Source organism: Poecilia formosa, unplaced genomic scaffold (assembly GCF_000485575.1).
Source record: "Poecilia formosa unplaced genomic scaffold, Poecilia_formosa-5.1.2 Scaffold81, whole genome shotgun sequence".
In the NCBI taxonomy this organism is placed as follows: domain Eukaryota; kingdom Metazoa; phylum Chordata; class Actinopteri; order Cyprinodontiformes; family Poeciliidae; genus Poecilia; species Poecilia formosa.
The window spans coordinates 2,272,037-2,291,601 of NW_006800020.1; the positions used below are offsets into that span (position 1 = coordinate 2,272,037).

Here is a 19,565-nt window from a genome sequence, read left to right on the forward strand (position 1 = left end):
ATTCATTACCTTCCAAATGACGGGTACCGACTTTTCTTCTCAGAAGCAATGAAGAAAACTCAACCACAACCATTATACCACAGTTCAGAACCATGGCTGTAGACAAACTCCTGTCTCAGACAGATAAATTACTGCTCTTTACATTTATAATACAGAAACTACAAGCTGCAGCTGAAGACACAGAGTGAAGGACTCCATTTGGAGAAGACACTGCCATGAACAAATACCTCACTTTAATTCTGTTTTTTTTTTGTCTTCAGTGCAGACATTATAAACCAGTGACAATTTCCACTGAGTCACACAGACTAATGCACTCAAGTGTGAATTGTCTTAACAGTATTGCTTTGTTTACGCGCCTTCTTGCTCCAGATTTTCTTTAATACTTTCACTTCACCCCAATTTTATGGGGTTTCTTTGTGTGTCAAGGTATGTTTTCTCTGCCGTGTGCACGACAGCCATCCTCCGCATCTCGTCTCAGTGTGTTGTCATGGGAGCCTTTTGTCCGACTTCCAGCTGAAGTTTGGTCATATTACACCGCTTTCAAAGTCCTGCTGCTAACCCGTTACAAGCAGAGTACTCTCAACAATTAAGGAAACACAAAGAAAACAATGAAACTAGTAGTTATCTGTGACTGAGATGAAATTATACTCTGTTAAAACACTTTTGGCTGCAGCAGCATCCCTCTATATCCTCAGTGAGCCCTTGTGAACTATGTTCCACTGGGTCTTCTCACGGCATAGAGGATCTTCCCAAGTCTTTCTTCTAAACATTAAAAGTCTTTCTCGTCTTCTCTTTGACAAACAAAATTCCCAGGTCAGGTTTTCCTCATCATCCTGCGGGTTTGCCAAATATGAAACTTGCTATAGGCCTTCTGAAACATGTCCTCCAGGTGCCCTGTAAGCTGTTGGAACATCAGAGAGTTTTAATTTAAGCATTTTTTGTTTTTTTAGTTTTATTTGACCTTTATGTGTACAGGCTGTCTCACAGTTAGCCAAGATTTCTTTCACAGTATAGACACATTTTGAATTTAACTATTACTGGGTAAAAAAAGCCCCTGTGTCACAAAAAATATGTCTGTGACTCACATTTGTACTCAAGTACTGTCGTTGGACTTTCTCCTGAAAAGGACGAAGTTTGGTCATTTGAAATCTCTCCAGGTTTGTCTTCATTTTTGTCACCTGTATGGCATAAATATACAAATAGAAAGTGCAAAAATTAGACAGCAGAAATCATGAGCATATAGAATTTAAACAAATCAATATCGGTCACCTTTTCCTCCAAAAATGGTGTGTTTACGGGAAAACAGGACCAAAAGTGTCTCAATAACTCCCCTGCAGCAATGTAAAGGTGCTTCAGCTCTCCTTGGATGTCGGTGGGTACCATTTCTGGAAAAAACAAACACATAAATAAAGCAGTAGAGTGACTTCATCTCCTTGCCTTATGAAATAACATTTTAAATAAAATCTTTATTGCATACTTACGGTTTATGGATTGCTGTCCAACAGGTTGCATAAGAACGCCTCCTGGAGAGAGCGCTGCTATGGCAGAGGTCGCTGTGGTGCTGGACAACACCTGAATATTTGTACAGCAACACAGATTCTGTTACTTCATGTTCTGTGATTTCAAAGACGCTTTGAAACATCCGAAACATACAGGCAATTTGCAAATGATCTCGAATGGCAGTTCTAAGCTCAATTATATTTTTGTCTTTGGTTTTCAAATCCCATATTTTGATCACATAAAAGGTCATCTTTAAATCATTTGAAATGGGAACATTTCTATGCTGTTAGTTTTTTTTTTTTTGGATCAAGATCATTATTGGATTCATCTTAGAGAGATTTTGTAAATAAAAATTGTGGTAAGTGGAGATTTCATTTTCATGTTGTGATATTTATTTCCAGAAGAGTCTTTCTACACATATAAAGTGACTCTGTGCCTCAGAGGTTCCCATGAACTGAGGGACCTCATGAAACAAATTAAATTTACATTTTTACATATTCTGCTCAGTACCTGGTACAAAAACAGATGTCAGAAGAAGACGAGTAAACCTGTTAGAACAGTGTAACATTCCTTTTTTTTCTGTTAAATACATAAACCAGTCTTCTGCAAAGTTTGGTTCAAGTGCAGCTAAAACATAAACAACATGATATGTGAGGTTAGTTGTTAGTGCGAGCACCTGGTGCAATTTCGGTAATGTGTTAAAATGCCTTGTAAAGATGTGGGAGAGTGATTTTCATTTTAGCGACAAAATGTGTGACAAATATCCAGAAATATAAAACATAATCTGACCCGAGTTAGGTTGGGTTTGTAATTGGTCATTTCCTGCTGGATGTAGCTGACAGAGTTGATGATGTCTTGGCTGGTTGTGTACTGCTGGGACTGAAGCGGAACAGGACCATGAGCGTACCTGAGAAAGAAGCGAGGGCGATGAATATTAATTCCCAGGACTCACCGATAAACATATTAATTAGCATTTGTAAAACATACAAATAGTCTATATTAATTAATTGTTAGCAGTAATATCCCCCCTGGTTGGTGAACTCACTTGTTTATCACAGACATAAAACAAATATAAGTCAGTTGGATAAATCTTAACTTAGTAAAAGTGAAGATTTTTTTGCACCAAATTTTGAAAACTATAAAACGTACAGAGACCACATCAGTTTTAAAATTCAAACAGACGTATAGATCTAAATTTTAAGTTTTATACTTAAATTTCTGCCATTTTAGTACAAAACATTTGTCTTGTAAGGTTTTTGTTTTTGATATGTTCCACAAATTTCAGCTGAGTAGTGTGATAAAGGGCAGCATTTGAAGACAATTTAGTTCAAGTCTGTTTTGAAACTATTGGCACAAGCTCATTGTACATTTAATACCGATCCTTTAAAGTTCATTTTGGAATCTCTGGCAGCTTAATTCTGTTTATAAAAATTCAAAATAATAAAAAATGTACTGCCATGTTTGGAATCTAAACCAGACCTGGTTTAAAACCCTGATCTAGGAGGGATGGCCTTATGATTTGTTTTTTGTGCATTAATCTGTTTAGTGTTTTTTAAGTCAAGTTGTGATCTTGAACATCAAAGGTAAAATAAGTAATTTAAAGATAAATAAATGTAAAAGTAACATTTTTAGAAATTACAATATTTTTATTTACTGAGGGGGAAAAAAGCAAAAAAGTTTAGTTTTTTCCCATGCTGCTTTGCTGATGAGGTAGTAGACGTAACTTCCTTTCATCCATGTCCTTGCATCTTTCAATTTCAGATTATAATCCAACCTGTTTAAAACAGATTAAAACAAACAAAGCAAACAGACTTTACCTGTCAGACTTCTTCAGATTTAACGCCACTGTCTTAGGAGTATTTTCCCTTTGCAGATCCTCATATTCTATGGCTTCTTGTAGTTTAACCTAAAAAATAGTCAAAAAAACGAATCATTTCATGGTGACAATCACTGTGGGAGAAAAAATAGGTAAGAAGTTTATAGAGGCGTCATACCTTCTTCAGTGGAGGTTGAAAGAAATCAGAATCTCTGGAGTTGCCGTCTGTGCTGCTAGTCTCACTGGCTTGGTCGGTGGGAGGATCTCTTTAAAACCAGAATAAAGTTAGCAGAACGGAGATGACAGGAGAGCAAGCGTATTTGATTTGTTTGAAATGTTGATGTTTACCCCTTGCGTGAGCCTGCTGCCAGCACCATCGCGCTGTGATGGTTGAATCGCTTTATAATGGCAGAGTTGCTACTCTCTTTCACTGACTTGTTTGCATTTGAGGTTGAAGGCAGGGCTTTGCTTATTCCATAACCCTGTTTCACAATAAAAAGTTGTTTTTAAGGTGGACATAAAAATAAAGTTACTAGTTAATACACAGGAAGTTTTTCTCATTACTGCAGCTGACTTTTCTCACCTCGTCTAATGTTTTATCCTCCAGTGACAAAAGGTCAACCAACGGATTCTTCACTCCTTGGGTCACAAGAGATTTTAACCCTGCATGTTAGGAAAACAGTATAACATTATTATTAAATATGGTTCACTTTGCACAGGAACATATACACTTGCACTTTCGGTGTGAATGGTCAACAGCTACCTTTCTCATCCTGCTTGGCACATTCTGAGAAAATATCCTGTGAACCTGTGTTGATGCGGTCTCTGTGGAAATAATGAGACTGGAAAAAGCGTGTCCAGAACTCCTTCTCCGTCAGGTTATGAGGCACATTTTCACTATACTTCTGCTTCACTGCAAGACAGGTTTAGAAACAAGAAGCTACTTTTAGATTGATAGGTTTTGTTTTTTTTTTTTGTTAATTTTTTTGTACATTTTAAAGTCTGAAAAGTGTGAGATGGATTTATATTCAAGGCTGAATGCACTTTTACCCATAAGTAAAATCTAGTGTAACTAACCGAGTTGAGACGTCACGTCATTTGTAAACAAAGTCAAACTGTAATGTAATCTAACCTCAGTATTAATCCTGACCCTGAACACACCGTCCCTCCCATGAAACATGATGGTGGCAGCAACATGCAGTGGTCATGCTATGGAAGAAAACCTGCTAACAGGCTGCAAAACACTTTAGACTAAGGTGGAGGTTCACCTTCCAGGAGGATAACAACTTTAACCTTAAATATAAAGCCAGAGCTATAGATCTGTTTACATAAGTGTATTCATTTGTTAGAATAACCCGGTCAAAATTCAGTCCAAAATACAACTGAGGATCTGGCCAAGACTTGAAAATTGCAGCCGCTTCAATCAATATGGGTCTGAGCTATTTTACAAAAAAAAACAAAATTCTGTCTCTACATGTCTGAACCTACTTGAGATTTACCAGAAAAGAACTTGCAGCCTTAACAGCAATGAAAGGTGGTTGTCCAAAGCACCGAATCACAGGAGCCGATTACAAATGAATGCTACACCTTTCAGGTTTTTATTTGTCAAGAATATTTGGTAATCCTTTCCTCCTGCATCGTTGCTTTGGTCTAACACATCAAATCCCAATAAGTTAAAATTGAAGTTTATGATTGTAAAAAGACAAAATAAGAAAAATTCAAGCAGTGTGGATACTTTTACAAAACACCGTTTTTGTTTACCTGCAGGGTATGTTCTAAATATGGACTCGATAATGTCCGCAGTCAGATTATATCTCAAGCCATTGCAGCCATCAGTCTGTGGTCTGATGTCCGCCTGTAGAGCAAAAACATGAAGCCCTTTCAAGTGCAGCAGTTTTTTTTTTTTTTGTTGTTTGACTCAAAACTGTCATAAGGAAGCATAAAGTAGTTGTCGATCATATTAGATATACTCACCAGAAATGCTCCAGATATTCCAACTTCCTGTTTGTTGTTGTAAGGTGCAGGTTCCCCATTATTCACGCCTCCTAACCGGTTGGCCCAAAATTCCTCAGCACTGATCACTTGGCTCACCACAAGATCTTTGTACAGCTGGAAAAGCACCGGATCTTCCTGAAGCATCCTGCCGGAGCAGCAGCAAACGCTGAAGGTAAGCAGTGAGCTCCCACACAAAGCTGCAGAGCAAATCTGACCTGAATTCACTCTTAAATTAATATTCTGTAAGATTAATGGACTGCAATTATATCATAAAGTCAAGACTCTGTTCTATTTTGATCACACAAAAATGATTCAGATTTAAACTTTGCCCATGTGAACACTAATTAGTGATAGTTGTTAAATTCTTGGGACGAAAATAAATATCTTATGGATTATTTTGTCTTCTGCAATATGCTCAAAAGCTATTTAATGCTTCTGATTGTCATTGACCAAAATTCACTTAAAATATGAAACAATTTCGGTTTTGCAAATATAAAAATGATTCCTCCAGATATTCTCACATCTTGCTCACATTTCACTTCAAATTAGCCAACACAGTGTCTAGCTAATAAATGTATTATCCTTTGTAAGTCTGATGGGTGTTCAGCAATACCTGACTAAGAGATATGAAAATAAATCCAGCATCTGCAGCATTACACAAACATTTAGCTTGAGCCTAACAGAACATTAATATCTTCTCCACATTTATCTGACAGATATTTTGGAAAGAGAATGGACAGCTCCAGATATCTAATTAGTAATCTTGTTTAGTGCTGTTGACAACTCACACTTTTTTGCCAAGTATTACATCTGTCACCCGTTCTCTTGGACAGAGTAAACCAAAAAACAAAAAACGGGAAAAACACTGGAGTGAGGTAGGATTTAACAAACCGTTTTTCATAAAATACAATGCGTTCATAAAGAATTAAGCATTCTTAAGAGTGTAATCATTATCAAAGAACAGAGTAGTTCTTTTAAAGCATTTGCTTTAGAGCAACAGAAGACATCAAACTGCAACCTTAACTGCAACATCAATATTTGCAGCAGCAATGGACTGAATGAATCTGAATACAATATCTGGTGAATAAAAAATATTCCAATTTATATACATCCAGATTCTCCACATAATTCGACAATTAATTCGGACAATGTATGTCAGCTTTGATGCCCAAAGCTGACATACATTTTAGTAATTGAGATGTTCAAAATCGCTGAAAATGATGGTGACACCACGATGTTGGAGGGATTAAAAGCCAATACCATCATTGCAATCTTAAACAACAATGCAATAACGTTTCTCCAACACAGTGCAATTAATTATGATTTAGCAAAAGCTTTAGCACAGGGTCTCCTATTAATAAATGTTTGAGTTATTCTCCTTGAATGCTAGAGGATGAAACATTAAAAGAATCCTGCTAGATGAACGTGATCGGTCCGAAACCAGAGAAGGATTTTGACCTGTTTTTCTCCTCCAGCTCCTTGTTGGCCTTCTTCTTGAACTTTGGCAGTAGCTGCTGCAGCAGCTCCTTGGCAGCATCTCGGTCTTTAAGTGCAGTGCTCTCATTGGCAAAGTGGAATGTGGTACTGTCTCCGGTGTGTAGGACCAGTTGGAGCTGAATCTTGGCTTTACCATCAGGACTGATCTTCTGGCCTGGACACATGGAACAGTAAAGTGCGTTTTGAAATCAACACAAACACACAGGGTTTTTGTTTTTAGTTCAGCGGGGACTCACAGCGGATGTCTGAATACAGGTGGCTGACAGTGAAGCGGTCTTTGCCTTCTGGACCCCAGGCTATTCTTTCAGCCATCAGGTAGAGTGTGCCATCCTGCTTCCTCTGACGGACTTTTTTCACCACCAGCAGGACCTCCTCTGACAGAGATGCCATGGCCCAAACAGGTGACTAGTAGAACGGAAAGCCAATGTTTAAGGGGACACATAAACAAAAGTGTGAAAAAAAAAGCTAAGAAAACAATTTATTAACAAAGACCCGCAAAGAGACTATAAGCATGTCGGAAGCCTGGAGATTTCACTACAGCACTTAACTGTGTGCTTAAGATATAAGCAAAAACATTTCTGTCAAACAAATTATAAAAGCCTAAATATATACATTCTTCCCCTTACAGTTAATATATCCTCTGCAAAATGTACAGTTTCATCTCCTTAGAGCAGCTAACCAGACTGACGTTAGCTAACAGAGAGGAAGAAAATGCTTCAGGCTGAAGTCGGCAGCAAACTTACTTTACCTTAAAATAAATCAATACTGCAACGTTTACGTCCTTCTAACGGAACACATAATGTCGGAAAGATATATTTCAGGCTAACAGCACTGCAGACTGAACAATTTTAAGATTAATTTAAACTACTCTAACAGAGAACGATCTGACTCCTGCGCCGGGCGACATAACTGCTAGACGACGTGTTACCCTGAAAAGATTCCGAGTCAGATAAATAACTGCCAACAAACAGTTCCACATAGGAAACTTCCCCCACAGAAGACTCCAACGTCACAGCGCCACACAGAGGTAGAACCAAAGAACAGCATATTATTTTAGCCGTTATGTTTTGTTGCAACTTCAAACAACGTAGCACCATGTTCCATAAAAAATATTTTATGTTGCCATGTTCAGAGATAAATAATTAGGAATTAAGTTATGTTTCTAGTTAATTGCAGCCATTTGGGGTTTTGAGGAAAGAAACCTCAATTTTTCCAATTGAGAATGCGTGATGCAGAGGTGAGTAGGAGCTAGCTACTTTTACTGTTATATTTACTTTATTAACGTTTTTTTTTGGGGGGGGGGGAGGATGTAAAAATGTACTACACCGGACTTTTCACTTTTGATTATTATGAGAATTGCTACTCTTACTTTAGTTAAATTTCTTGAAAAACTACCCACTTCGAGTAATTAAGCTTGTTTAAATCAAGACTAACCTGGTTAACGTAAAAATTAGACTTCCTGTTTGTACACAAGCTATTATTTCAGTGATTCTTGAGAATTGGGACAAAATGGGTTTTAATTTTCCCCAATTTTTTGTTTATTATTTCTCAACCTTATGTATGCAAATATGACAAATAATGTTTTGGATATGTGAAGATGCTAAGGTACAGGCTCCCAGTTGCAACATTTTAAAAAAAATTAAATTTTTAATCGGCCTGACCCAGAACTTTGTCATTACCATCTGACAAAAATAAATATAAGATAATTTTTAAAAAATACCCTATTAGTGATATTTTTACTCATTTTACAGACAAATGCTTCTCAAGAAACAAAATAAGTATTATTTAAAACAAAAAACAACAAAAAGTCCATCTGATGGAGTTGACAGTGCATGACGGAGTTGGCACAGAACTGAAGGTGGTGACAAACTAGTGAGTAAAATTAAAAACTTGATACATGTGAAGTAATGCAATTTATGTAAAATACATTAATTAGAATGAATTAATTGCACATTTAAGTGAGATTTGACAACAATTTCACTGAAAGAGTCACAAAAACTCTGATGGAGTTGACATAAGGAGTTGACGAAATGCCAAACTACCTCAATTTATATGATGTTATTCTGAAGGAGGCCATATTGTAGCTCGTCAGGTCAATGAAATCTTTACAGTAAACTACAATTAAGCTTTTATTTCACAAAATTTCATCAAAGTTTTGTAAATTGTCAGTTATGGTGTTGACACATGATGGTTGTGACAAGCAACTTAGGAATACAAAGAAGAAAAAACTAAAGAATAACATAAGCTAACCAGAGCTAACTAGCCCTCTTAGCAAATGAAGAGAAAGGAAGTAGTCATGGGGTCCTCAGAAGTTCTGGTGTCCCCCAATAATGCCTAATTTTTTTTTACATTCTTTTCATGTCTGACGGTGTTGACAAAAACTAGGGACAAATTTCAGTGGAGTTGGAAAATATATAAAAATTATTTTTAATTCAATTTATTGATACTTTTATAATTATTTATATGACTACTTATACTTAATTGCCATAATATATAATTTTAGTATTTCTTTAATTGTTTTAAACTAGTATAATGTATTGAATTCTGCTCTGGGACAAGGGATTTTACAGGCATCATCCACAGACTACAATGTTTAAAATAAAAAAATATTCAGCAAACACCAGGAAAACATACATTGTTGTGCTCACATGACCCAGGTTAGTTTAGTCAGATGTTTGAAAAAATTATATATGTTATTCAAATTTTGTGCTTTATCCGTAGGACTTGTTTTGTCCCTATTCTCAAGAATCACTGATTTTCTTTCTGCTGGACCATTTAGATATCAAGAAGACACAATAAACACTATTGTCACTGGAAGTTCTTTGCTCTGTTTTAATATGTTTTATTTAAGGGCCCACAAAATATTAATTATTTTGCAGAAGCACTGTCACAAATCTCAACCGTCTTACCTTACAAAAGGCTTTCTTCACAAACATTAAATACTAGACGCTGCCTATGTGAGGTCCAGTATTCCAGGTGTTTTTGCCTTTACAGACTTAATTTCATCACTTTAAGTAATTTATTAATTTCTCTATTTTATCGTTAGAGAAAGATAAATACTAGATACACTAAATCTTCTTTATCATTTCCTATTTAAAAAAACCTCAGGGTTATCTTAAGTGTTATCTCTATCATAGTGAAATATTTTCTCAAATAAACTTATATTTATGCCAGTCTAAATTGTGAACAGTTTGCATTGGATCATTTCATTCAAAGATACCAAACTCTGCTTGAATAATGCAATTACAAATTCAAATTTTCTTTTTTTATGACCTTTGGTCCCAAAATGGAAAGAAAATATAGATTTTCATACATTTTACAGCTATATAAATGGCAGATTTGTAATTAGTAAGTGGTCAAAAGCTTACAACTACTTCTTACGCAAGTCAGTGGGTAAGTTAATACTTGGCACTCTTTGTTCTCAACAACTTTTTTATTTACTGGAAGGAAGAAAAAATCTGGATATATTTTGACCCTTTATTTAGTGAAAAACCCACTCATACATCCTGAAAATATGCTGCAAGTTAATAAATAGGGATCTTTCAGAAACATGAAAGAGACATTGTTACCTTGACATAGCAAAACAGTTACCAAACAGAATAACTGTAAATAAGTATGGTCATTTTAGTTAGTTTCATTTAAGTATTTAAGTTAATTTTAGAGGTTCCCCAAGGAGAAAATACTTTTAGGAATGTATAAAGTAAAAGTATTTAATTCTCCCTCCACATGTTATGATCATGCAGTTTTAACAAATTATCGCAAACTGAATAGTAATAATGACCAACTGAAAACAGACAATTAAAATGCTGTTTTTGCAATAGAATTCAAAAACTACTGCAGTGTACTAAGAGTTAAATATTCAGTGTAGTAAAAAAAGACAGTCAGTTCATTGATGAATTAGAAATTTATTGAACCAAAGACAGAAGTTTGAAACAGCAGATAAAGCAATTTACTATTACTCAAAAGATGAATATATATTCAAAGCCATTTCACCCTATAGAAAATTACCAGATAAGCACATGCTTTTAAAAATATTTTTGGATCAGTTCGACCCACAGAGCTGCGTATTCCAAAGCATGAAAGCACCCATAGAGTTTGTAAACAAGTATTAATCTGTTTCCCCTAAAGAGTTTAAATTTCCATCGTTTGCCTTAATCGTGTGTCCCGTCAACGTTTGCCCCACTCTTTACATTCAACAGCTTGGCAGCCACACTTTTCAATTAAAGTGATTGCCTGTTTCATTATGCTGCCATCTGAACACTTCATCAACACGTCTTTCTTTGTGGTAGCAACCTCTCGACAGCAGGTACAAGAATGCATGAGTTTGTTGGTCTCCACTGAGTAACTGCAAATAAAGATAGAGACATCCATGTCAACATATAATTTTTTTAGTGGATTCTGCTGCATACTTTTTTGTTAAATGTTTTACAAATCTTACATAGATGAGGATGAGTCACAGGTTCCCCCACAGGATGTGAACTCCACCGGCTCGACTGACACGCAGTTGTTTGCGTACAGTTTGGTGGTGTTCTTGTGAAGCTCACAGTTGTAGCGAGGTGTACCTGTGAACCACAGTTAGTTTTAGAAACACACATTTGCAGGGAAAACATAATGGAGTATCTAAAGCATCCATCTTGTGCTTAGGGCCATTAGGTCAATAAAATCAAAGTTTAACATTTTTGTCTCTTGTCTAAAATGTTCTACTTTTCTAGGCTTCTATTCTGTTTGACAAAATTCTAAGTATTCACATCCTCTTTGTCCTCATTTGACACATTCTATTGAAGAAAGCTAAGGGAATAAGTAATTTATAGCCTAAAAGTAGTTTACAATGAAAACTAAAGATGTATTTATAGTTGAGAAAGATGTAAATGGAGGCTGACATTTTTGTAAACATCGTTTGAAACATTATTGTATTTACTTACAGGTTCTGCAGCATCCATTCATGTCACTTGTTTCTGTTCCCTGAAACACATAAAAAATTACACGTCTGACTGTGATCACTGATGTCACACTTCTGTGTTGGAAGTGTGCAGTGCCTAATGTTTGTTAAAGTATAATGTTGACCCGCCTCACATACCTGAACTCATTTTATTGCTATTTCTGTTTTACAAATTAAAATGGTAATTTTTTAAGCTTCAGTTAAGCCAAGTTATCATAAAGCAAAAATTTGATTTATAAAAATATATATACTATATTATCATCTTAGACCAAAACAATGACATCAACTTTATTTAAGGCACTCAATACTCACTGGAACACAGTTTTCTGGATCAAATGCCGGACACACAGTTTGGTTTCTGATAACCAGGAATTCATCCTTCACCTTCTGACAATCATATTGGGTGCAGTTGTCATTTGGTGGTGAAAACGACTGTGAAGGCTGTGAACATGCGTAGAAGAGTAGGGTTAGTGTAGTCACAATGTGACTTACAATTGAGATGAAGGTTGCAAGGATTTTTCTTTTCTATGTCTTTGTATTGTACTTTAATTACCTTAAGAACTACTGGTGAGTTCAAACCAGGGACATCAAAAATGCAGTGCGTCTGTTTACATGATCCACAGCATTCTCCAGGCTGATCCACATGCACGTAACCCTATCAAAAATGTATAGTTTAATAAGTTTCTAACTGGAAATAATTTAGTCTGTGTAATTTTAACAACTTCTAGATAGCATCCATTCTACTGCAACACTAACATGCATAAAAATTTATTGAACTGGATAGTTGTACTATTCTGTCAGAAACTGTATCAGGAATGATCAACTAAATTAAATAGTGTGACTTGGAATTTCTAAGAAATGTTGAGTCATTATAAACCTGTTACCATTAGTACCAAAACCAAACTGATGCACATCGTCATACATAGAGCATCAACTTTTAATACCTAGAAAATACGTTTTGTAAGGTACTTATCTGGTCTTATGAGTAACATTTTCTATAATGTAAAATATTTCTATCCAATATACAACTTATTTGGCATTAACATCATCTCTTTACCTCTTTACAAATGATGTTACACTGTATTTGCCGACACTCTACGGTGTTCAGCTTAGTCTTTGGATCCTGTTTGTTGGTGCAGTGGCAGTGTTCACATGGGTTGTTTGAAAAGTTTGTACCTGGCTGTGGGAAACACAATGAAAAGCATTTATATACATGAGGTGCTACATATCAAAAAAGCAAAAAAAAAACAACAAAAAAAAAACAGTTCTTACCTTGTACTCTGTGTCATTGTAGACGCATACATCTTTTGGTTCTAGATGAGACAGTAAACGAGGTTATGTTTATATATAAGCTTAGTTTTTTGCATTTGAAAAACTGCTGGGTTGTTTCATGAGAGGAAGTTAACATGAGAAAAGGTAATGATGGAAAGCTGAATTAAACAGTGTGAGTTATTTACACTAATTGACGAGTTGAAATCGGAAGCAGTCAGTAGAAAGGTGATTTTCATACTTTTTTGGGAAATAATTGTTACCATTATCAGTAATAAATAATGATGAGTAGTGATAGTAAGAAACGTACCACAGGTGAAGACCGGGCAGCAGCTTTCATTGGAAACTTTGACAGTTAACTCAAAGCCAAGATTACACTTTTGTGTTGGTGATAAACAGCGGTTTTTATCACACTCTGTTGGTGAACATGGTGTATGTCAGTTAGTTGATTTTGATTATTTTTGCTAAAACATAATATGCGTCATCAATCCAGTTCTACTAATGAAAATTGCTTACCACACGTCAGTTCCTGGCAGCAGTTAACCGTTCGGTTTACCAACACCTCGCCATCCTCTGTGCACTGTATTGGTTCTTGTGTCGGGCAAACTAGAGGCTCACACTTAACACTCAGAGAATCTTTGTCACACTTGCATTGCTGGCAGCCGCTTTTCCATGTGTCACCAATCTGTTAATATTAGGGAAAAAAATGACGCTACAGCAACAAACAGACAAACTGATAAAAAAAGTTACAATGTATGAGAATGTATACCTGTTTAGGTTCACCAGCAGGTCCAGAGCAACCTTAATAAACAGTAAAAACGGTTTAATTGAATATTAAACAAAAATACATCGTTCATTGGTCTGGCAAAGAACAAAAACTATTCTCACAGGATGAGACACAGGTATCGGAGCCTGAATCAAACAACATCTTCCCCTCAGGGCAGAAACATCCCTCCACTAATCCATTGCAAGTATCTTCTTCTCCTGCACACTGCTGTTTGAGTTTATTGTTGTATCTGAATGTAAAACAAATGACAGTTAAATTTCAGCTTCCAACTTGTCAAAAACAATGGAATCACAATACAGCACAGTGTATTCCAGTAAACATTAGGAAATATAGCAAATAATCAATAAAAATTTCCACGGATTCTTACTTAAATGTTACCACTGATTCACTTGACACCATGTTGCTTTAGGTAAGCACTTTGTCAAACATTATATATACACCGGGAACAATTACTGAGATGACTCTTTATGTTACATGAATAACTTTCAGAAAACTGCTCTCTTTTAAAGTATAACTGCTAACTATAACCTGTGTTTGGGATCACAGTTATGTGTCAATTTAATATCTGTTGGTGATATAACAAACTGGTTGGCATAACAATAGATAAACTGACTTTGAAAATGTATTATTTCAACATGTAGTTTGTTTTTATTTCTTTCAGGGGGATATGTGTGGTTTCAGATATGAAGGAAGCCAGATTTAGCTCTGTGCTTTGCTTTTCTCTGGTTTTGACTGATTACAGGACACTTCAGAAACCAAATTACACCACACCATCTAATACATTGTGGGGGCAATTCTTGACTTGGAAACTGCATAGCGAATGATTATCGATTGGTTAGATAGTTTCTTCAAAGTTCTTGACTTTTGTTCTTAATGAAAATTTTAAAATATTTAACCTGTATGTGATACTTTATTCTCAAATATTTTTTTGTAGGTGTTGATAAAAACTGTTGGCAGCCACGATGGATAGAAAGTTCCTTGTCAATGTGAGTTTGAGAATGGTTTGAAGCAAATGTGTATTTGAGAATTCACTTGTCAGCATTTATACGTTCTGATTATAATAAAAGACAAGTAAAATGGTTCGGTTTGTTAGCTTGTATAGTTATTGTTAGGCCGACAGACATCCTAAAATGCAAAAAATGTCCTTCCATCAATTATAAACTGCAAAAGCAGTGTCCTTACCCTGCATTGCACGTTTCAACAATACTTGGCCCACAGGCCTTGTATACTTTATTTGGTGGACATTTGTAGTCTGCAACAAAAAGAAGTGTACTGTATTACATTAACAATAACATGCATGGAAAATCCCATTTGAAAGGAAGTTAGGTTCTACAGAAGCAAAACTGTCTTACTGCACTCTCCTTTGGTCAGGTTCCTCCAGTCTATGCAGACAGATGCTTCAGCACACATCATGGCATATGCCGCCAGACTGGTGCAGCCCACGGTGGAATTTGGCATGTGGCAAACATCAAATTTACAAGCTTCATAATATGAACTGGGCGCAATTTTTTTGTGGCAGTCCTTAAACATCCTTATTGTAAGAATGAACATGAAACAAGTTAAATTGGGTTTGCAGAAAAATGTTATCAAATGTTCAACTTATTTTGCAAATTCTCACTCGTGCTTTATGATTTCACAGAGGGCAGGTTTGCATGGTGGTTTCGGTGGCTCTGTTATTGGAGGAGGTCGCGAAGGCACGGACTCACAGTATGGTTTTTTCGTATCATTTACACGCCAGTCAAATGCCATCTCAGAGCATAATGGATGAATTTTGCCATTTGGTAACCTGCAGTCATTTTTCTTGTTATTGTCGCAGTAGCCTTGTTAAAAAGAAGAAACATCCATAGGAAATAGATTACAAATTCACAAATAGAAAAAATTTCCAACATCCCTAATGCAAATGTTCATGCTATTTATTTGAAGTGTAATCTTGGTATTCAAGACTCTATCCCTTTTTGCATTTTTACATTTTTAGCTCTTGAGGGTTGAAGAGACTTTTGTATCGACTGTATGTTTGCTGTTTTCCTCATTGTGGTATTGTGCAGTGAGGGTTTTCCCTCTAGTTATTTCTTGCATAAAGCTATAAATTAAAGTTTTCTTTGGGAGGTGTAGTGATTTATCCATTGTTAACAAAATGCTATTATACATTTTTTACTAAACAGTCCCATTATATTTTTCTACCTACTAAGATGATAAGAATCACCATTTATTTTTGGTTTGTCACAAGTTATGGGGTTGCTTACCACACTGTCCTTCTGTGTTGTTGTGGAAAAGTGAAAATGGCAAGTCAATACTGAACAGAAGCCCTGTGAATGAAACAACGCCTTCTATCTGTGGGATTTTAAGAACCATCTGAATTCCTGTGCTTGTAATAATGAAGTCCTTATTTGAGTAGGTTGGAGTCACTTTCTTTCCATCAACATATATCTAAAACATGAATGACAAGTGAAAAAAAGCATGATTACATTTATGTAGTACAAACATATTTGGAGAAGGTTAGAGATAGCCATACGTACCAAATTCTGAGTTTTTGGGATTCTCGTCTGTGTAAGAGTTACTTCATAGTTTTTGTAATATACAATCAAAGCTTTGGGGCACGTCACAGTTCCAGAAGGATCACAGTTTTCATTGTCAATAAGAATTCTTAAATTGTATTTGGGAATTATCTCTTTGACCAAGACGTATGTGCAGTTGTGCTGGAAACTGTAGTATTGGCCATCAAATGTATTGTAATGGGGATCTCCCCAGCCTGTACAAAGACCTGAAAACAGTATATTAACATTAAATTGTGTTTAATCACAAAAAATTACATGTAGCTGTCTGTAGCTGTTTTTCATTAAACTCACATTTGCACTCATACTGAAAACAGCAGCCTCCTTCATCAAAAACCTTAACAGGTTGAAAACCGTTGTCACAAGCTGGTATGGGTGCTGGATTACATGATGCATATGTTTTGACCTCTTTTCCTTTCTCACAAGTGCTTTTGGTGCATTTGTCTGAACTCCAGGATTCTCCATCCTGTAAAAGAAATATTTTCAGCAATATACAACCACTGTCTTTATATTTAAACTCTCTACTGGCATATATTCAAATTGTAGAATACAAATATCCAAAATTGTATTGGCTTTAATTTGAATGCTTTTTTACAGTTTTTTAAACAGTTGGTCATGGTGGACAAGACATTAAAGGCAATTTAATCTAATCTAGTCAAAAGAAGAGATTGTAAATAAGCAAATATATTTTTTGCTTGCTGCAGTATTTATAGCAAGCTTTTTGCCAACATTTACCAACAAGCACAAGCATATTTAAATTGCCCAACTCATTTAAGTTTGAACAGACTGGACAAATCGGTTCCTGTTGGGATTCTGTATCTATATGGGACTCTCACATCTCTGAGAATTGTTTGAAATTTTTAAATGACTTTTAAAAACACAGGCAATGTTTATGATTCTTAAAGCATGGTTTGAAGCAATATAACCATTGGGTCGGTGCTGAATACCTTTGTAGTACTTGTATTAATTTTATGAAAGGGGCATGAATTAGGTATTTATGGCATCTCAAAGTTGCGTGCATCGCTAAAGACTGTACGGTTGTCTGGTTTACCAGGAGGTAGAAGAATCGATCCTTTTTGTTGATGCTAAATGCTTTCTGATGGACTAAATAGTGCTCTGAGAGTTGAATATTGTTTTAAATCTTAAATCTGCTGCAAAGCAATTAGCAACTTTGTCCCTCATCTCTCTGGTGTGTCACTTAGTGTATATGATTACTAATGTTCTCTAACAAACCTCTGTGGCCAACAAGGTGGATATTTTACTCATCAGATGACCTCTACGGGCAATTCTTTGTAAAGGATTTTACTCGGGTTTTGCATTACACTTTGCCATGTTGCATGACTTTGTGGAGATCCATCACATAAAAATCCAATGCAAAACATCGAGGTTTGTTGTTGCAATGTGACAAAATTTTAAAAGGTTAAAGATGTTTTAATATGTTTTTAACACATTATGTATACTGTGATACATTTCGTGACAGCACAGGAATTAGGAAACACTTTCTTTTGAGAACTCTGATCTGATGAGAGTCTACTTAAAAAAGGCTGTTGATGCCAAACCTTTGCTTGCGTCTTTACCACAGCAAGAGGCCAGGCATGGACTGCTCTTTATTTTGATATTCAGTTTTTTCTTCTTTGCAAATATTAAAAACTGTTTTATTCCCAGTCTCCTTAGTGGTGTTTGGCTACAACACTGTTTATATAACATATTTTTCAGCAAGGAGAGGCATCTGGGTAATAACATATGATGTGGACCAAGACAGTTTGGATTCAGTTCACCCCTCAAAATGGTCTGATTTAAGTGTCCTTGAGTTTTTAATCCTATCCAAAGATGACCAAATCACTCAGAATAGGTCTTAGTGATATATCTGAATGTAGCTTTTTTTGTTGTCTTGTGGCTGTAATTTTACATATCTTCTCAGATGCTTCACATTAAACTGCCTTGAGTGATAAGTCTTTTTTTTTTTTTTTAAAAAAACGCTTTATTAAGTACAGACATTGTATAAGGTTGGTTACCTTTCTCGGTGGTGTAAGAAATGAGCAATCTTTCATAGCAGGTGTTGGTGAGACAGTTTTTGTTGTAGTTTTAGCCTTCTTTGTGGTAGCTGGAGGACTTGGTGGAATTGTTGTGTGACACGGTCTGGCATGCTTTTCAACACTACAGTTCAAATTGCAGTATGCAGTGAAACAATAGCCATCTCCATTGGTCTTGTTGTACATGAAGGTACCTAATTTACAGTTTAAAGAAAAGTTTTAGAGAAAATGAATAAATTATGTCAGAAAAAAATGGAAACTGTTGATACATTATTTTCTTAACAGAACAAAATAGAATATTTCATCAACAGTTCATTATTATCCTCATCAAGTAAGAATATTATTGCAAAATGAGCATCATTTGCCATCTGTATTTGTTCTGCTAATAAATAACGGATAGGTTAAAGTTTCAGTACAGTGGCAGTTTCTCATATGGGTGGCGTGGGCAACCGCCCAGAGTGGCATTTTGTGGGGTCAGCATGAACCTCCCCTGTTCCCATCCTCCAATATCTACTCCCCCTTTACAATTATTCCCCTCCCGCTCTGTTCTCAGAACCACAGGATCTGAATGTCACCACTGCCTTATCACAATATGAGTATTTAAAATTTATTTACAAGTCGTAAATGGCTATATAAAGAGATATCAAGTATAGCAACAACGAATGATGCAAAAAAGTACAAAACTTACCAGGTGAGAAAATCTGATTCATGTATTTGCAAGAGCACAAAGTTGTTCTGCCAGTTGTAGTTTCAACACTGTGCTTCTCTGTTATTATCACAGTAGTTGACTGACTTGCAGTGCTTTCTGATGTTGTGGGTTTTCCAGTGATGGTGGTGCTAGATGTTTCTACAATTCCTGGGGTTGGAGTTTCTACATGAGGTGTTGTAGATTTTTCAGTGACAATTGTAGTTGTGGGCTTTTCAGTCTCTCTTGTTGGGGTAGGTGTCTCTATGTAAGGTGTTGTGGTTGATACTATTTCAGTTTTGGAGCTTTCAGTGACTGTAGATGTTGATGAAGATGGATTTAAGGAGGACAAAGGCACAGTTGTAGTTTTAGATCTTGTGGAAACTCTCGGAGTTGAAAAAGTCAGAATTGATGTTACTGCTTGAGTTGTGAGTGTTGGAATAGGTGCAGTTGTAGTTACAGTCTGCTCTGTAGTACTTGCTGTGAAGAAAC

The 19,565-nt window shown here is 35.9% G+C and overlaps 2 protein-coding genes across 2 annotated transcripts in view; both read right to left on the reverse strand.

Moving 5' to 3' along the window:
* Positions 1-197: 197 nt before the first annotated feature.
* gtf2h1 (general transcription factor IIH, polypeptide 1) lies at positions 198-7,757 on the reverse strand. The gene is made up of 15 exons (XM_007556927.2): positions 7,557-7,757; positions 7,045-7,213; positions 6,770-6,962; positions 5,291-5,456; positions 5,078-5,171; positions 4,080-4,229; positions 3,900-3,979; positions 3,665-3,798; positions 3,495-3,582; positions 3,318-3,406; positions 2,290-2,407; positions 1,482-1,572; positions 1,270-1,385; positions 1,086-1,178; positions 198-901 (listed from the first exon to the last, which is right to left on the reverse strand). The coding sequence occupies exons 2-15, from the start codon at positions 7,196-7,198 to the stop codon at positions 815-817; spliced, it is 1,653 nt and encodes a 550-aa protein (XP_007556989.1). The 5' UTR covers positions 7,199-7,213; positions 7,557-7,757; the 3' UTR covers positions 198-814.
* A 2,936-nt stretch (positions 7,758-10,693) lies between these two features.
* The window catches only part of LOC103141330 (mucin-2-like), a 27,921-nt gene continuing 19,049 nt past the window's right edge, over positions 10,694-19,565 (reverse strand). The window contains exons 31-49 of the mRNA XM_016673721.1: positions 19,077-19,244; positions 18,371-18,582; positions 16,650-16,821; positions 16,320-16,564; positions 16,047-16,230; positions 15,422-15,623; positions 15,156-15,334; positions 14,986-15,055; positions 13,905-14,032; positions 13,786-13,817; positions 13,533-13,701; positions 13,327-13,431; positions 13,020-13,060; positions 12,805-12,927; positions 12,301-12,402; positions 12,060-12,188; positions 11,731-11,770; positions 11,247-11,370; positions 10,694-11,153 (exon numbers count right to left, since the gene is read on the reverse strand). Coding sequence (XP_016529207.1) covers positions 10,976-11,153; positions 11,247-11,370; positions 11,731-11,770; positions 12,060-12,188; positions 12,301-12,402; positions 12,805-12,927; positions 13,020-13,060; positions 13,327-13,431; positions 13,533-13,701; positions 13,786-13,817; positions 13,905-14,032; positions 14,986-15,055; positions 15,156-15,334; positions 15,422-15,623; positions 16,047-16,230; positions 16,320-16,564; positions 16,650-16,821; positions 18,371-18,582; positions 19,077-19,244 — 2,603 coding nt within the window. The 3' untranslated portion in view covers positions 10,694-10,975. The remainder of the gene's footprint in view (positions 11,154-11,246; positions 11,371-11,730; positions 11,771-12,059; positions 12,189-12,300; positions 12,403-12,804; positions 12,928-13,019; positions 13,061-13,326; positions 13,432-13,532; positions 13,702-13,785; positions 13,818-13,904; positions 14,033-14,985; positions 15,056-15,155; positions 15,335-15,421; positions 15,624-16,046; positions 16,231-16,319; positions 16,565-16,649; positions 16,822-18,370; positions 18,583-19,076; positions 19,245-19,565) is intronic.

What these genes read in the sequence shown, in the direction of transcription:
- gtf2h1 (XM_007556927.2), bottom strand. Translation starts at nt 7,198, where the DNA reads ATGGCATCTCTGTCAGAGGAGGTCCTGCTGGTGGTGAAAAAAGTCCGT. An exon ending in ATTTAGAACATACCCTGCAG is followed by an intron (nt 4,230 to 5,077) that starts GTAAACAAAAAC and finishes CCTGTCTTGCAG; the next exon opens with TGAAGCAGAAGTATAGTGAA. An exon ending in GCAGCAGGCTCACGCAAGGG is followed by an intron (nt 3,583 to 3,664) that starts GTAAACATCAAC and finishes CTGGTTTTAAAG; the next exon opens with AGATCCTCCCACCGACCAAG.